This window comes from Sinocyclocheilus grahami, unplaced genomic scaffold, assembly GCF_001515645.1.
Source record: "Sinocyclocheilus grahami isolate Dianchi unplaced genomic scaffold, SAMN03320097.WGS_v1.1 scaffold685.1, whole genome shotgun sequence".
Classification (NCBI taxonomy): Eukaryota; Metazoa; Chordata; class Actinopteri; order Cypriniformes; family Cyprinidae; genus Sinocyclocheilus; species Sinocyclocheilus grahami.
Window position 1 is genome coordinate 81,521 of NW_015505864.1, and position 19,480 is coordinate 101,000.

Here is a 19,480-nt window from a genome sequence, read left to right on the forward strand (position 1 = left end):
ATTGAAAATGAAATCAGAGGAATTTAGTATTAATACTACTATAATTTTGCTGTAGTGATCATATTGTCCTGATGATTGTTTTGTACACTGTTCATAATGGACTTATAAACAGGTAAGATTTCAAAACATTAATCTCAATTCAATATTTCATATCCCCGTATTTATATATTATTATAGGTAAACAAAAAAAAAATCTGTGCAATAAGTTAACTATGAATGTACAATACATTATCCCTTAAATGTCAACCTGATAGTTTGAACGTTCGTTCGTCTTGGCTCAAAGCCACTTGCTGCGAACTTTTCTTCGTGGAAGCTTTGCGTTAAACAAGTGAGATAACGAAATATTTAATCTCTAATCAATATTTTTTGTCCAATTATTTGCCCAGTTAGTTTTGGTATTGAGGTAAAAGTTACCTTGCATTCGTTATATAACAGTGGGTGGTGGTCACGAAGATGACTGAGCAAATTTGATGCGTTTCCCCCTTTTGCAGCGACTGTCTTCTTGCAAGATCGGCAGACAGGGTGACCGTCCTCGATTAAATTGCCTTCAGGACTCTTGTAAAAGCCCAAATACGACCAGACCACCGATTTGGTCCTCTTAAATGGCTGAAAAATCTCTCGAGCGCTGTCACTGACTTCCTGCCATCTCGTGCAAAAAAAACAACAACATTGCATGCTGCTTCTGCGTCAGACTGATGCTGGCTGGACAGGATTTACCGCGAGAATTCGATTTGATTTTGATTAATTGCACAGCCCTACTGGAATATACAGTAACGCTGCCCACTCTGGTTAATGAAGTGACATTTCACTATTGTGTAAATCTACCAACAGATGTGTCAATATATACTTTTTTCATCAATTTTGTTTAAAATAAGCTTTCATTTCAGCAACTTTTCCTTGTTTGGCATTATATTATTCCAGCATCTAGACATCAACATTAGAAAAACCCATACTGGTCGACCACTAAAAGAGATGCAGAATAATTCACACATAGCATAGATAGATATATGGAAATGCAGAGTAACATTTGCAAAACCAGAGAGAAACAAGCTTAAAATGAGGAACTTACCACAAACAAAGGAGAATGTTAGAAATTAGTGGTGCTTTGCCCAAGAAAACAGCCTCTTCGGTGGCCCTGTAAGAGGAAGATGATGTTAGGCTTTTGTCAGGTTTTAGTAAGCCAGAGAAGATATACTGTAAGCAGCAGAAAGAGTCTCCTGGTCCTCTTAAGATGGCAGTACGGTAAAGAAAGCAGCAGGTTAATATAAACCCAGGCACTCAAAGGTGGCACATTCTGAGATGGAGAGTGAAATGCCACACATAGAAGACCTGAAGAGGCAATCATGAGGACACTGGAAAACACCTCGGCTATGTGCTACTGGCCTCAAACCTGACCAAGCCATAAGTCAACACCTCACTCAAGGAATGTCCCGGGTTTTAAGCTCTAGTTAAGCTCTATGGACAGCAGCTGTGGCACAATTACCACATAAAAGATCGAGTTTTACAACTTCATAGATTAAATAACATTTTTGTACAAAAAATTCATATAACTGCTTAACCAAACACTGAAGGATAAGTTAATATTTTTGATGATGAACACAAACATCACAAAAACGATCCATAAAACATTTCTTTCAGGATATTTTGAAATAGTACTACATGTCAGTTTTTGAGAACAATTATATCACTGATATATTTATTTATTAGTCTGATGATAGCAAATATAGATTATATATACAATCTGTCAAAGGTTTGGAATAAATAAGATTTCTTTAATGTTTAAACAAGAATTCTCTTGTAAAAAAGTCTCTTGCATTTAGGCAATATTGTGAAACATTATTACAATTTAAAAGAACTGTTTTCTATTTAAAATTTTTAAATGTAATTTATTCATGTGATGAATTTTCATGACTTCAATGTCATAAGATCGATCTTTCAGAAACCATTCTATTATGCTGATTTGGTGGTCCTCAATTATTAATAATGAGTGTTATTATGATCAATGTTGAAAAGAGTTTTTGGTGCTTAATATTTTGTGGATTTTGGGGGGATTCTTAAATGAATAGGAGTAGGACATTCAAAAGAACAGAATTTATTTGATATAGAAATCTTTTATAACACATTAAATGTTTAAGCTTTAATGCATCCTTGTCAAATAAAAAGTTTTCTTTTTTTATCTTACCCCAAAATTTTCAATGGTTGTATTAAGTAATTTCATATGTATTAAGCAGCACAACTGTTTGCTAAAAATTAAGGAACACATTTATATTTAACAACAAATGCACAACATGCACTGAAAATATCACACTTCTGTCTGTGAACATCTGTAGACTACACGTTCTCCTTCCAAAATGAAGCCCAGTATGGAATGTGACATCGCCTATGACATATAGCACATTCTTGCTGTCAGGTTCAGGCACGCTGCTCTAATTAGACCCCGAGCACACGACCGCCTCACCTCATCACGACTTCCTCTAAACACTCCTACACAACTAAACAAGGCTGCACTCGCCCAGACACCTTGTTTAGTTCTAGCATATTCTCCTTATTCTTCAGAATGTTTAGAGCCAAAATGTTGCATGAAATTATCAGACTATGAAATGAATTTGGAAGCACTTGCATGAAACGTGAAAAGGCCCACTGTTACAGCTCATGGCACATATCCAGAATTCTTGCTGTCAGGTTCAGGCACGCTGCTCTAATTAGACCCCGAGCACACGACCGCCTCACCTCATCACGACTTCCTCTAAACACTCCTACACAACTAAACAAGGCTGCACTCGCCCAGACACCTTGTTTAGTTCTAGCATATTCTCCTTATTCTTCAGAATGTTTAGAGCCAAAATGTTGCATGAAATTATCAGACTATGAAATGTGCATGAAACGTGAAAAGGCCCACTGTTACAGCTCATGGCACATATCCAGGGCAGCAGGACTGAACTGACAGAAGCAGTGGATTATTTTACAGGGAACCATGGCCTAATTTCATAAATGGATGACTGACAATAGCAAGTAAATGTTGTGCCTTAAGCTCATTTCAGAAAGTCTGTGAGAAGATTAGTACTTCAAAGAAAATTACTGGCTCATACGGATGACAAAATCTCAACAGCAGAGGAGCTAGCAGAACATATAATGTCAATATACACAATATGTGGCACATTTCACATGATATTTATTTAAAATAATTTAAAGTTAACATTTATAATAAAACATTTATTAGCCTATGTATTGGCGATAGTGTTGGGAAATATGACCTACCAAATTTGAACTACACTGAAAAAAAAATGATACTACATTTTTTAAGGAAAGTGGTTGCAACCAATTTATTTCAGCTACATTTAAAAACAAATGTTAAAAGTTATTCAACTCAATTTGTTTATTTAAATGTAGCTAAAACAAATTGATTGCAACCACTTACCTTAAATTTTTTTTAGTAAATTCAATTAATCATTTGTTTTTTCAGTGTACCAAAATTACCAACTTTAACTACCAATTTTTAATATGCATTTCAAAAGTTAAATGTATAGTTTTGCATCAATTATTAATTCATAAATATTAAATTACAGAGGAGTTGCACCATATGACATTTTACAATCCAAACTAACCTTTATCGCAAAAAGGACAAGTTACTCTACTGACCTTGACACACAATCATTAAGGGTCCTCTCCATAGGGCTGGGTAAAACTATCGATATCTCGATTTTAATCTATTCTCATTTTTACAAAACGATATCGATTCCTAAATCCCAAGAATCAATTAGTCTAGCCTGTTTTCAGATAACGGATGGAACATTGAAGCGCACCTCCCATACAATAAATCGCAATAAGCATTGTTGGTACTTTTAATATGAAACAAAGTCTCAGATTTCAATTTATGTCCATTGTATTGCAGTATTCAAACAATAAATGCCGTTTTGGTGCTGTTTATTGTGGAGTGACAGATCGCTGTAGTGCCTCAGTTCAACAGACGTGAACTGATCATCTCCTCCACATTAATACCAGTTTCAGCATAAAAGAAACATGACTAAACATCCGAAGGTAAGTTAAAAGAAAGAGTACAACTTTACAATCCGTATCCTGTCTCATGTAATTGCTCAATCAGTGTTTCAGCCACGCAAAGACGTCAATATAACAGCTTGTAAAAAATCTTGTAAAATGTTTACTTCAGAAAGCATATTCGGTGACCATAAACTGGTTAGTCAGCCAGAAAAATAATCTGTAGAGGGCACATTTCACATGATATTTATTTAAAATAATTTAAAGTTAACATTTATAATAAAACATTTATTAGCCTATGTATTGGCGATAGTGTTGGGAAATATGACCTACCAAATTTGAACTACACTGAAAAAAAAATGATACTACATTTTTTAAGGAAAGTGGTTGCAACCAATTTATTTCAGCTACATTTAAAAACAAATGTTAAAAGTTATTCAACTCAATTTGTTTATTTAAATGTAGCTAAAACAAATTGATTGCAACCACTTACCTTAAATTTTTTAAAATAAATTCAATTAATCATTTGTTTTTTCAGTGTACCAAAATTACCAACTTTAACTACCAATTTTTAATATGCATTTCAAAAGTTAAATGTATAGTTTTGCATCAATTATTAATTCATAAATATTAAATTACAGAGGAGTTGCACCATATGACATTTTACAATCCAAACTAACCTTTATCGCAAAAAGGACAAGTTACTCTACTGACCTTGACACACAATCATTAAGGGTCCTCTCCATAGGGCTGGGTAAAACTATCGATATCTCGATTTTAATCTATTCTCATTTTTACAAAACGATATCGATTCCTAAATCCCAAGAATCAATTAGTCTAGCCTGTTTTCAGATAACGGATGGAACATTGAAGCGCACCTCCCATACAATAAATCGCAATAAGCATTGTTGGTACTTTTAATATGAAACAAAGTCTCAGATTTCAATTTATGTCCATTGTATTGCAGTATTCAAACAATAAATGCCGTTTTGGTGCTGTTTATTGTGGAGTGACAGATCGCTGTAGTGCCTCAGTTCAACAGACGTGAACTGATCATCTCCTCCACATTAATACCAGTTTCAGCATAAAAGAAACATGACTAAACATCCGAAGGTAAGTTAAAAGAAAGAGTACAACTTTACAATCCGTATCCTGTCTCATGTAATTGCTCAATCAGTGTTTCAGCCACGCAAAGACGTCAATATAACAGCTTGTAAAAAATCTTGTAAAATGTTTACTTCAGAAAGCATATTCGGTGACCATAAACTGGTTAGTCAGCCAGAAAAATAATCTGTAGAGAGGGGCATTTTGCTAAATATATGCACCATATAACATTCATTATATTTTTTTATGTTTTATTTATGTTTTAATAAATCCATCCACGTTTTTATGACAGCCACTATTTAAACGTGTATATTTAAAAGAACTAACTTAAATAATTGTAACTTAATTATTATAAAAACTTAATTAAGTGCAATTTAAGCAGTTGTACAGCACAAATCAGTCAATTTTAACCTTCAATATTATAATGTAGTACCAACTGACTCTCATGTATATTTTACAGCATTAGTTGAGAGATTTTTTTCCTTGAGAAAATTTGGCATGTAGCCTACCTGATATGTATCCAAAAGAATCGATATTGAATTGAATCAAATCGCAAGCTTGTGAATGCAAATCGAATCGAATCGTGAAACTTGTGTCAAAACCCAGCCCTACCTCTCCATGTTAATATTTTAATATTTTTCTGCATGTTTCAACAGCATATCGAAGAAATTGTACTGAAATTGCATAACATTTCTTTAAAAGCATAACGCAAATTTTCAGAAAGCCTATTTAGACCAAAATGACACCACACTAGTCTGAAAGATCTGACGCACGTGACCATTTTTCACTTAAAACCCTACATTTACCTTCCTTCCACACATCTTCCCAGGAACACTGATCTGTCAAAGAATCCTGAATTTGGCATTGGGAAAGCTCAATATAGCCCTGCTCTCAAAGGCTCAGTGAACTCTGGGTCCTTGTGTAGGCATGAAGAAAACAAAGGCAGTTTTGTTCTCCACCCAGCGTCCTCCAGCACCCCTCACAACAACAGAGATAGTTTCCTACGTTTGCCCCAGTGAGTTTAGTCTAAGATCAGTGAGCATCCATGAAAGGTCTCCATGATTGAACAAAGCAATAAATACAATACAAAAACATCTAGGTATAAGACTTCATGGGAACACAACAAAGAAAGCTGAATGGGATCACCTGAGCTCTCACGGATCTGCAATTTAACTCTCTTCGCTTAAAAGTGCGGAACCCTAATTACTAAAGAGCATGCGCACCTGGGCTTGCATTCAAAACAACTCACAGTCTAATCTCAGATTTAACTTTTACTGCACTTTGACAGTTTGGAGACATGTTTTATCCAAAGCAACTTACAGTGATTTTAGAGTTGTGATACAATGACCATGCGTCACTGAACCCAGAATATCTGCACTGGCAGTCTAATCATTAGACCCTCCACCACCCTTCATCTGAGATACAATGACACAATTTTCTACAAAAGGAGATGTACCTGAATGTTGAATTGCAAAAACACTGTATTTTATGCAAGCAGGAAATAAGGGTTACATTCTTATAGGCCATTCCCATTCATCCATAATCTGGAGTGAGAAGACAAAACAAATGAATTCTCCTGAACCTTGATCCTGTTTGACACTGCCAGCACAAACAGTGGGACACATTTTTATATAAATAAAAGGTTATATATTCAGAATATAGGCTGATTGTATGTGGGTGTTGCTTCAACTTTTGAAGTCCTGCTGGTTGATTTTTACTTAAACAGATTTCAACTTTTTGATATTTTATTATATGAAGGTCACATGGGAACTTTTTATGCAGCTACTTTTCAATGTATAATTTAACCTTGTTCCACACCAATTTATCAACATGAATTACATTTAAAACTGTAACAATTAGTGAAACAAATGATTTTTATATTTATGAAAATGATTTATCAACTGAATTTTGCCGCATAATAGCATCATTTCCAACACAACCAACAATTTTGCCCTAATAATGTACTTTTATTAGTGCAAATAGTACTAATACTAAGCACTGGTACTAATAGTGGTACTTTAGTACTAATAGTGTAATTTTTACCAAGATACATTGACTGTGAAGAGCATACTTGAGATGAAATATGACGGGGGGGGGGGGGGGGGGGTGAAAATATGATTTAACTGTAACTTACTATATTTAGGATACATAAAATGCTAGCCAAAATAGATCATGTAACATTGTTGGACACTATACATAAATTAAAATGTGGTGGAAATGACACAATGGGGAAAATTACTTAAATATTCTCCTGTGTATGTCCACTGCTGTGGACAAACTAAGTGTTTTAAAGGGGTCATATGATGCTTTTTTAAAGCTCATTATTTTGTGTATTTGGTGTAACAGAATATGCTGACATGCTTTAATGTTCAAAAAACACATTCTTTTTCAAATACTGTACATTATTGTAGGTCCTCTATGCCCCGCCTCTCTCAAACGCTTCGTTTTCTACAAAGTCCCTCCTTCCGACAAGCGCAGTCTGCTCTGATTGGCCAGCTGACCCAGTGCATTGTGATTGGCCGAACACCGCAAGCACTCGTCTAGAAACACACAGCGTCTCCCTGACATGCTGCTTCAACACTTAACAGCGGTTACTGAAAGCACTCCTTTCTTTGCGTGAACATTTGGGCGGCATTATGCAAATATTTCCACATAGTGAGGTAGATATGTGGGGGCGTGTTAGAACGAGCCGTTTTAGGGGGGCGTGGCAGAGTCTTAACTTTGATAAAGAATATCTCTTTGGTTTTGAGACTTTAGTCTTTGCAACTTCAGGGATCTTATCTATGCACAATCAGCTTGCAACACTCCAAAGAGAAAGGAAAACTTGAAATCGCATAATCTTTAAGAGTTTATATTGCAAAAACCACCTGGCCCAAGGTGCCCATATTGAAAGAAACACCCATATTTTATTTTAATCACAATACAAGTAATATCAGCAGTCTGCAGACATTAGCCCCTTTCTTCAAATAGCAAAGGGTGAAGCCTCCTCAAATTTCAAGGGATTTGTATGACTGTAGTGTCAAAGGAAACGGACGTTAGACGGATTTTGGGTGGCACACAACATATTCCGCTAAATAAATACGTTACAAAACTTGTTGCGGACTTGTTTAATCCCCTTATCGTGTTTTGGCTTTATATTCTACAATGCCCTGGACAAATATACCCTTCACACACATAACTGAGGTAAAAATGTGCCTACTTAAGCACCTCAGAGATACACAGTAACCGATTCTAACACTGAAATCGACTTACTCGTTGTTGTTTTGCTCTTATTCAGGCGAAACCCAGTTATGTTTTTTTTTTTTTTAAAAGAGCATGTCTATTACTTACTTTATTATTATTTTCTTGTTTAATTATTTTTAATCCTTTGTGCTTTAAACTGAAATATACACACAAGGCCTTATGGATCTTTTTTCTTTGGGGGTCATTCATGTTATGGCATCCATTTTTATCTTCCCACTATTGGATAAAAAATTAATTCACAATATGTAAAGACAGAAATCATATTTAAATATCAATTTGAGCTATTATTTTGTCAAATATTAATTTGACTTGAGATGCACTTTCAGACTTTTCTTTATTTGTCCTTTTCTGTATTATTATCATTTTTTTTCATTTATTCGTTTTTCTTATTCGGCGCAGAATCTTCTTTTATTTGACAATGAATTCATATTTTCCCCCGGTGTCCTCAGTATTGGCATTTTCATCTTGGTAGTCTTTTGTAACGCCACTTTAATTAGTAAAAGACAGGTCCTAAATAAGATTTAGGCTATCAACAACGACAAAGATTTAGCAACATGAATTCTTTGTTGTTTTGTCAAGTTAATTTCTCACTTGTTATCATTTTCTCATCCTGTTAGACAAAATTACAGAAATTGTGCATACATAATTTGACCAAAATTGCATAAGATAAGTGATATGCTGATTTCATGTTAACATCCTCATGTCACTCAGAAGTGACTAACTTCAGCTCTTTATTTTCGTCCTGTTAAGTTAAGGCATCCTGTTCATTTTTCTCGCCACTGTTTAAATAATCAAGCTATATTAAATAAAGCTTAAGTACTTGAGCTTGAACAGAGCACATTTCTGAAAGTCTGGTGTACTTTGTATAGGAACGACAACGCGGGCGTATTGCTGTTTGAGAATTCTAGAATTCTAAATGTACTGAGTAGCAGGAATGACCGGAAAGAGCACAGGGACTTTTGTTTTGAAATCTCCTTGGAGTCCGAGAGCGGAAGTCATTCGCGACCAGCGAAAGGTTCACGTTACTTGCAGGAACATTAAAGAAAGGAGGAAAAGCGGGTAGCGGCTATCAACACTGATTTTATTCAGGAAAGGTGTCATATAATCTACAGACGCTGGTATCTCAGTGTTCGTCTCCCCCTCAAGCCACTGGCGAAGTTCATCGTGGAAGTGAGTGAAAGAAATAAAGCTGCTATAGCTAACGAGCTAAAGGTGTTTGTCAAGCTGTTAGCTCCATTAGTTCATATTGGTTAGCTGACTGGTAATCCTGCTTATAGTTAACGGTAATCTTGACTGATTGAGGTTGTGATCTGTATACAGAGTTTGAACAATAACTACGCATCACGACTCGCCCTGTGGCTCATATTAGCGACAGAAATGAATAACTTGATGGCTCTGCTCGCTGTTTAGATGTGATATGCATCGATGTCTGAGCAGCTCGATTGGTTATCAACAAAGCAGTTAGATATATTGGTGCTCTAGACAGCTGGCAGGTGATTTGTGAAATATCTTGTTCCTCCTTCATGTTAAGGGCTGAAAACTTTGAACATTGAGGCGTCTGGCCCGCAGCAGGAGGAAAGCTCATTCAATGTCGTGAGAAGGCTTTATTTATTAATTTATTTACGGTGTATTTTTGTTTCCACGTTTATTTTGTTGAATTAAACATACGGATATAGGTGGTGTTTATTATTTCACGGTCTGTATTTTTATTTCTGTTAGGTTTTTTATTATTATTTGTATTTATTCTTTATAGAAGGATTTCGTCTTCACTGGGGGACCATTAGAGAATCCATTAACGTACACAGGTCTGAGACTGTGGTCTTCGGAGAAAGATGCTAGTTCACCTTAAAGAGGTCATATGATGCGATTTAAAATTTCCCTTTCTCTTTGGAGTGTCACAAGCTCTTGGTGCTTAAAGAAGATGTGTAAAGTTGCAAAGACTAAAGTCTCAAATCCAAAGAGATATTCTTTATAAAAGTTAAGAGTCAGCCACGCCTACCTAAAACGGCTCGTTCTAACACGCCCCCACATATCTACATCACGATGTGGGAAGATTTGCATGTTGTTATTATTATTATTATTAATTTGCATTATTGTTTTTGTCTCGTTGCTCCGGCCGGATTCGCCATCACAGTATTAGGTGGTGTTTATTATTTCACGGTCTGTATTTTTATTTCTGTTAGGTTTTTTATTATTATTTGTATTTATTCTTTATAGAAGGATTTCGTCTTCACTGGGGGACCATTAGAGAATCCATTAACGTACACAGGTCTGAGACTGTGGTCTTCGGAGAAAGATGCTAGTTCACCTTAAAGAGGTCATATGATGCGATTTAAAATTTCCCTTTCTCTTTGGAGTGTCACAAGCTCTTGGTGCTTAAAGAAGATGTGTAAAGTTGCAAAGACTAAAGTCTCAAATCCAAAGAGATATTCTTTATAAAAGTTAAGAGTCAGCCACGCCTACCTAAAACGGCTCGTTCTAACACGCCCCCACATATCTACGTCACGATGTGGGAAGATTTGCATGTTGTTATTATTATTATTAATTTGCATTATTGTTTTTGTCTCGTTGCTCCGGCCGGATTCGCCATCACAGTATGGTACGGGGTGTAACATTTCCGTCACACGCTTGAGGTATTCGGCCAATCACAGCACACCTTGCTTTTCAGACCGATGAGCTTTGTAAAAATCGACGCGTTTCAGAAAGGCAGAGAATAGAGGAGAAACAATAATGTACAGTATGTGGAAAATAATGTGTTTTTTGAAACTTAAACCGCATAAACATATTTCATTACACCAAATACACAAAATAATGTTATTTTTAGCAACATCATATGACCCCTTTAAGATGAAAATTCTATCAGTGTTGCTATTTCTGTAAAGCACAAAAACACAAATCTTGACGGCCTTAGTTGCCGTTCACTTTCATTGCATCTTTTTATCCACACAATTGTGGCTGTCAGTCAAACATAAGTAGCTAACACTTTTTTTTCTCACTGAAGAAAGAAAGGCCTGCATGTTTAGATCAACATGAGACTGAGATTGTTCTGAATTATGACAGAATTTTCAATTTTGGGTGAGCTGCTCCTTGACAAATTTCATTTAAATATCCATGGTGTGTAACCATTCATTGCATTCATTGATTGTTGTACGCCGTGCTCAGGAATGTTAAATGTATTTGCGAATACAATTCGAATTCCTCTGTATTATCAGATTATATTTATTGTTCCTAAATATGTAAATTAAGATTGTAACCGGTGGTGCTTGTAAGTTTGACTAGTCATAAATTGTATGCAGATATTCCAAATTTAGGAAAACAATGTGTATGGCTAATATATGTTAGCAAATGAGTGACTGAATAAAGGACTATTTTGCATCAAGTATAACTATAACAATACCTATGAATTTTTAGTAATCGTTCAAATTCTATGAGAATAGGGAAGTCCATAGCTATAACTATGATTGCACAGAGAAACAATTATTTTCCAGCTGATAAAATGTTGACTGCTGATTAGAATCCACCCAACTTTAAAGCCTCGTTCACATTAATAACGATAACTAAGCTATATAACCATTCGCACCAAGAATGATGACTATAACTATAAAGTTTTAATAGTCATTCTAATTGTATGAGAATAATGAACTCTACACCACAATGGCAAAGAGGAACGATTTGGTGGTAGTCACTTAACAAACTTTTTTTTTTCCCCCCCAGCTGATGAACAATAACACATTGACTGCCAATCTGAATCCACATGACTTTAAAGGCCTGCTCACATCAAGAATGATAACTGTTAAAGATAACTGTGAAGTTAACTATAATGGCATTCACACCAAAGAGCTCTGGTTATGTTGTCTGCTGTTTTAGATGCTTGAGCAATCGTGTGGATTCAAATTAGCTGTCAATGTTTTATTGTTCATCAGCTGAAAGAAAATATACAAGAAATATAAATATTAAAATATATAAAAAAAACTTTTGAAAGTGCTTTCAACAATATGATTCCAACAATATAGATGTGGTTTTGACTTCCCAATTTTCAGAGAATTAGAACGATCATTAAAACTTCATAGTCATCGTTACATCGTTGGTTATCGTAAACTGGCCTTAAAGCACTTGAGAATTTAAAGTGGCAGGTTGCAAAATCGCAGCACGCGATTGTAAACTAAATCTTATCGTCTGTTGGTGTGAACACGAATACATTTATCATAGTTATTGTTCTTGGTTTGAATAGGCCTTAAAGGGATAGTTCACCCAAAAATGAAAATTTGATGTTTATCTGCTTACCCCCAGGGCATCCAAGATGTAGCTGACTTTGTTTCTTCAGTAGAACATATGATGATTTTTAACTCCAGCCGTTGCAGTCTATCAGTCGTATAATGCATGGCAATGGTAACAAAATCTATGAGCGTACAAAAAACATGCACAGACAAATCCAAATTAAACCCTGCGGCTCGTGACGACACATTGATGTCCTAAGACACGAAACGATAGGTTTGTGCGAGAAACCGAACAGTATTTTTATCAATTTTACCTCTAATACACCACTATGTCCAACTTCCTTGAGCACGCGCACGGCATCCAATGCGTGAGGTGTGTACGCGCTCTGGCGTAGTTTACGTTAATGGGTGTGTTGATATCCAGCCGAAGAGCAATCAACCATAACTTCAGGCGAGCAGGCTCAGATGTTGGGAATACGTGGAAAGTCACCACTCCCGAATGAGTTCGCGCGAGAGAACGTAATCTTTTAGTTTTAAGTCGGTTTGAACAATCTTGATAAGCGCAAGTAAGTACCATTTTGATTAGCCGTCGTACCTACAATGACTGTGCACTGTGTAAACAATGAGTGACGTATACGCGCGAGAGATCACTTCCGGCGCTTGCCCTGGGGGTAAGCAGATAAACATCAAATTTTCATTTTTGGGTGAGCTATCCCTTTAAGTCAATGTATATGTTTCTGTATTGTATTGAGATTCACTGATTTTGACTTGTCAATATTGAAGGTTTTCGCCTCAGTGATCACCCCTACTCGGGGGTTCAGGGAAGCGTTTCCTCACTGGTTGTGTCACAATAGGAATCCCTCCCTGATGCCCGACTTCCTCCTGAGCTAATCTCTTTTCAAAAGGTTAATGATTTGAGAGAAGACATCTAATGGATACAGCATACTGCATTAGTGCTGCATCACCGATAATCGCAAATAATGATGCCATGGGCATTAGAAATACGTCAAAATGTATGCACAGTTGTGGGTTTATATTTAAATTCCAACCACTATTGTTTAGCATGGCTGTGATGCGGTTGACATTAGGAACAATAGATAAGCGCAAGTAAGTACCATTTTGATTAGCCGTCGTACCTACAATGTTTGTGCACTGTGTAAACAATGAGTGACGTATACGCGAGAGAGATCACTTCCGGCGCTTGCGTAAACTACGCCAGAGCGCGCGCCCAAAGACAGTTGGCCTTAGTGGTGTATTAGAGGTAAAAAATGATATAAATACTGTTCAGTTTCTCGCACAAACCTATCGTTTTGCGTCTTAGGACATCAATGTGTCGTCACGAGCCGCAGGGTTTAATTTGGATTTTTCTGTGCATGTTTTTTGTACGCTCATAGATTTTGTTACCATCGCCATGCATTATACGACTGATAGACTGCAACGGCTGGAGTTAAAAATCATCATATGTGTTCTATTGAAGAAACAAAGTCACCTACATCTTGGATGCCCTGGGGGTAAGCAGATAAACATCAAATTTTCATTTTTGGGTGAACTATCCCTTTAAGTCAATGTATATGTTTCTGTATTGTATTGAGATTCACTGATTTTGACTTGTCAATATTGAAGGTTTTCGCCTCAGTGATCACCCCTAAAGCACAGAGTGTGCAGTCTTACTCGGGGGTTCAGGGAAGCGTTTCCTCACTGGTTGTGTCACAATAGGAATCCCTCCCTGATGCCCGACTTCCTCCTGCGCTAATCTCTTTTCAAAAGGTTAATGATTTGAGATAAGACATCTAATGGATACAGCATATTGCATTAGTGCTGCATCACCGATAATCGCAAATAATGATGCCATGGGCATTAGAAATACGTCAAAATGTATGCACAGTTGTGGGTTTATATCACTCTGTTATTGTTTAAGAGGTGTAATGGTGCTCAAAACATACTCAGATCGAATGTTTCCTTCCCACAGTGTGCTGGCAACAGTGACTGGTTCAGCGGCAGCGGTGCCAACAGCAGTCGTCCCATGAGTTTTCTTTTGGCCTGAGCTGTCTGCTTTGGGCTCTGGACTGGTTCGTCTGGATCTCTGTGCCTCTGGCGCCACAGTCATGGATCACCCCAGAGAGAAGGAGGGCGAGAGGCCGGTCAGGAGCAGTAAAGTGGCCCAGGGGCGCAGCGGGCACTCGCGGCCCTCCAGCTCCTCCACGTCCTCTGGGGTCCTTATGGTTGGACCGAACTTCAGAGTTGGCAAGAAGATCGGCTGTGGCAACTTTGGAGAGCTGAAGCTCGGTAAGAGAAGTCATTAGTGAATTATTTGTTCACAAAAGTCTCCATGGAGCAACTAGGGGTGAAGTTCTTTGCTTAAAGGTGCCAAGCAGGAGTTCATGGGTCATCATCATTAGTCAATCCACTGGAGAACGTTGACTTGAGTCATGTGAAAGGTCCTTAAAGCTGTAGTGTGTAATTTGTGCACTGCTATGCAACAAGTTGTATTGCAAAATAGTGTTATAGTGTTTTCACAGAAGTTTTCTTAGAACGAGCCTCCCTGATCTATTAGTTGAACAAACAGATTGGTTGAGTAGACCTGTTTGGGGTTGTGATGTTCAAACAAAAAAAATGACACACTTCACCTTTTAAGGAAGACTCAAGCCTGGTCTGCACAACATAGCATGAGCATAGCAGTATTAGCCAATATTTTTTTAAAGGGGACATTAGGGCTGGGCGATATGACGATATATATCGGATGGACGAAATTAAAAGTCTTATCGTTTCATATTATGCTCTATCGTTTTTTTCGTGGTGCCACAAAATACATGGTTTACGGCAATGCTTTTTCATCATTTGAATGACGGCAGTCTTACATGCATTACACGGGGATGCAGGCAGAAACGTGAATAACAGCATGCGCGCTCACGTCACGTTGCGGTGCGCGTGGTTATGAAAACTTGTTGTTTGCATGCGTTTTTCACATCTTTTGTGTGAGATGTGAGTGCAGCAGTCATATTTGTCCGTCTAAAATAATGCGCTGAATATGCATACTGTGTGAATGGCTTGGTTTCGATTTTAACCTAATCAAGATCTTCTCCGCATTAAGCTTCTATATTTCTCTAATATTTTGAATGCATAACACAGCAGCAGCGCATCTCGTGGGCAAGACTAACAAAACATTAAAATGCAACAGCGTCACTTACATCATTATCACCGCATCTTGTGCGCCACTGATGACGCTCCCTGACCCACTCCTAACATTCAAATGCAAATGTTTATTTTAAATAACTAATATTAATTTTATTATTCACAATCTCCTCATCACAGGCAGGCACAGCACTCAATTCAGCGTGTGTTCGTGTTTGTGAGTGCGGTGTGTTGTCTGCGTCACTCATAGCACGTGCCTATATCGTGCACTATATTGAACTTTTTTTTTATATCGTTATTGAAGAAGGTGTATTGTCGATAAATATCGATACAGTTTTATCGCCCAGGCCTAACCGCTAGCAAGTGGTTAACCATGTCCCTTTAGTGGCTCCATAGTAGGCCTGCACGGTAAAACAAATCGAAATCACGATTAGACAAAAGCTGCGATTGTCATGCGTATCTTTCAGTGAAGCACGGTTCTGTGATCAGCAGTAAATCTCCATCCGAAGGCCAGAGGGCGCTCTCACGCAGAAAACTCCAAATACGCCCTGCAGAAGAAACCCAGGAAATCCCTATAGGGGTAGCTGAATAAACAGAAGATTTAAATGCTTTCATTAATTCAACGTGACTAATAAACACACGACTACGGCAATATATAATTTATCTGAGTTGTTGTTCTTATTTTCATTATAATAATGTATATCTATAATGCAATGCTAATCGACATAGCCTTTATCACTGCATAGAATGCTATGAAATGTTGCGTGCCTTATTCTGTGTAAGAAGCAACATCATCTCACAGAAGGATTAATTTCAAACACTCTACTGACGTTATGAAGTGAGTTTTGAGTAAAAACATGTTATTAAATGTGGTATATTCACATGCTTTCAGATGGAGCAGCATTTACTAAACAGAGCCGTAGTTCACTGAGAAAGCTACACAAACAGCTGTCAATATCGCGAACGATATCTTCGATTTCATAATCGTACAATTATATAGTATGCAAATTATTATTTCTTTTTTTTTTGCGTAGCTTGTCAGAGAATTACGGCTTTGTGTAGTAAATGCTGCTCCCTCTGAAAGCAGGTGATGGAGATTTACTACTAGTTACGGAACCAGCTTTACTGACAAGATGTGCATGACAATCGCATTCGATTAATCGTGCAGCCCTACTCTGTTGAATGCATTATTTGTTCTCCATGCCTTTTTGAATACTGATTCACGCTTCAGGCACACCCTTCAGGAACAACTTTTTTAGCACAACCTGCTAAACAAAAGTAATCCACTGCTTCTTCAGTGGCTCAGATGTCGGGAGTAAAAAGAACAGTCGTGGGCGGGACCTGTTCAAAGTTACGTTTAGTTACGTCACTTTGCCAAGAATTTGTTAATGGCTTGATCTCAGAAAGTGCTTATGATTTGTGGGGATTTAAAAACACCATGTAAAAGTTAATTTTGCATCTGATGTCCCCTTTAAATTCTGTCAGGATGATATTGGAATCAGATAATAAGGGCTTCTTTTTTTTCAAATGTTAACTCATTTTATGCTGGGTCTTTTTAATCTGTTTTATTCATTCTTCTGTAATTTTAATGCCCTATTGCTATTCTTGAGATTGTTACTCGTGAACAATATTTTTTAGTATTTCATATATGTCAGCTTCCATATTTGTTATATGAGCTAGTGTTTTACAAGTCTGTTTTAGATGGCCAGTGGCTGTTATGCAATCAAGAATTGCAAAATTTCTGAATTGTAAACTCGCTTGAAATTCACAAAATTTACAACAAATTTGGTAGATTTTGGAACTAACACAAAAGGGAACTGCCAATTCTGTTAATCAATCAAGCTGTCACAGTGTTCCACTGATAGTGAGGGTAGTGCATTGCTCATGACACAGGAGCTGTTGTCCTAAAGTGACGGGTTCAGAACCAACCTGGGTCATGTTCCAAATATGTTCCTCTTTTCTCTACCTTGACACTCCTTTCAAAATCTCCATTAGATTTCCTTTCTATTTATGCCAAATTTACACTGCAAATGTGGCACAGAGATGCTTCTAAAGTGGCATTTGTGTCTTTAAAACAAACTGTTTAAAGCTGCTCAGAAGTGGCATAAATTCATTTACACTGTAATTACAACTGTATACTTCCATACTAGGGATTAAAGTGGGTCTGAGCAGGCATAATTTACTCTGACTTTCATGCAACATTGCGTCTTGAATTTTGAGCATGCACAGAGCAGCCTTAACTCAGCTGTGTAAGGATAAATGTGACCCTGGACCACAAAACCAGTCTTAAGTCGCTGGGGTATATTTGTAGCAACAGCCAAAAATACATTGTTTGGGTCAAAATTATTGTTTTTTCTTTTATGCCAAAAATCATTAGGATATTAAGTAAAGATCATGTTATATGAAGATATTTAGTAAATTTCCTACTGTAAATATATTAAAACTTAATTTTTGATTAGTAATATGCATTGCTAAGAACTTCATTTGGATTTTCTCAGTATTTAGAATTTTTAATTTTTTTTTTTTTTTTGCCCCCTCAGTTTCCAGATTTTCAAATAGTTGTTTCTCGGCCAAAACATCATGTCCTATCCTAAACAAACCATACAGGATAAATGTGACCCTGGACCACAAAACCAGTCTTAAGTCGCTGGGGTATATTTGTAGCAACAGCCAAAAATACATTGTTTGGGTCAAAATTATTGTTTTTTCTTTTATGCCAAAAATCATTAGGATATTAAGTAAAGATCATGTTATATGAAGATATTTAGTAAATTTCCTACTGTAAATATATTAAAACTTAATTTTTGATTAGTAATATGCATTGCTAAGAACTTCATTTGGAATTTCTCAGTATTTAGAATTTTTTATTTTTTATTTTTTTTGCACCCTCAGATTCCAGATTTTCAAATAGTTGTATCTCGGCCAACATCATCATGTCCTATCCTAACAAACCATACATCAATGAAAGCTTATTTATTCAGCTTTCAGATGATGTATTAATCTCAATTTCGAAAAATTGACCCTTATTACTGGTTTTGTGGTCCAGTGTTACAAATATATAGGCAGAAATCCAATACTTGAAAATATAAGTATAGATCAAATTGTCTGTATTTTTGCATCCATATTCAAACAGTATAATTTCAGTTGCAGTTGGTCACCCTTTGTCTGTTTTGCTTTTTAGGAAAGAATCTCTATACAAATGAGTATGTTGCAATAAAGTTGGTAAGTATATTTATATTTATTATTTTCTACGAAGGGATTATAACAGCAGAGGCTGGTGTTCCGCTAACGATTTGTTGTAACGTGTAGTTGTAATGTCTAGGCATGTCTGTAGATCTGGAATCAAACTCTAAAGGCTGGATTTGTTCAAAGAAATCAACTCCAACTGCTGTATTTTAGACAGACATTTTAGGAACCTAAAACCACTAGAATATACTTGTATATTCTGGTACTGATAACCTAAATATGACGTTTGGAAATAAATGTGTGTTTCTGGCTGGAATATTTGTATCTTGTAAATGAATTTAATGCGAACAAATAAGAGTTTTAATTTAATCTTTTTTTTTCTGCCACTCCTAAAGGAACCTGTGAAATCGAGGGCCCCACAGCTACATTTGGAGTACCGGTTCTACAAAACATTAGGCAGTGCAGGTAAGATTATAATCAGCACCAGCACTGCTGTACGCTGCATTTATCTCCTTTGTTTGCTTGGATAATATTCATTTGACGTGTTTTCAAGTGCTGTATTTTATATTTTTGCATTCACATCCGTGTGCTTGCTCATTGTA

At 36.6% G+C, this 19,480-nt stretch overlaps 2 protein-coding genes across 6 annotated transcripts in view; one reads left to right on the forward strand and one right to left on the reverse strand.

Moving 5' to 3' along the window:
- The window catches only part of LOC107559436 (protein kinase C and casein kinase II substrate protein 3), a 45,882-nt gene extending 37,489 nt beyond the window's left edge, over positions 1-8,393 (reverse strand). For 2 of the 3 annotated variants that reach the window (XM_016243260.1, XM_016243264.1), the window contains exons 1-2: positions 8,353-8,393; positions 1,070-1,135 (exon numbers count right to left, since the gene is read on the reverse strand). The gene's annotated coding sequence lies outside the window, so the exon portion shown is untranslated. The remainder of the gene's footprint in view (positions 1-1,069; positions 1,136-8,352) is intronic. The other variant, XM_016243262.1, reaches the window with a different exon arrangement.
- Positions 8,394-9,329: 936 nt separating this feature from the next.
- The window catches only part of LOC107559435 (casein kinase I-like), a 67,097-nt gene continuing 56,946 nt past the window's right edge, over positions 9,330-19,480 (forward strand). For all 3 annotated transcript variants that reach the window (XM_016243256.1, XM_016243257.1, XM_016243258.1), the window contains exons 1-4: positions 9,330-9,513; positions 14,530-14,846; positions 18,874-18,914; positions 19,274-19,343. In XM_016243256.1, the coding sequence (XP_016098742.1) occupies positions 14,666-14,846; positions 18,874-18,914; positions 19,274-19,343 (292 nt within the window). In that variant the 5' untranslated portion in view covers positions 9,330-9,513; positions 14,530-14,665. The remainder of the gene's footprint in view (positions 9,514-14,529; positions 14,847-18,873; positions 18,915-19,273; positions 19,344-19,480) is intronic.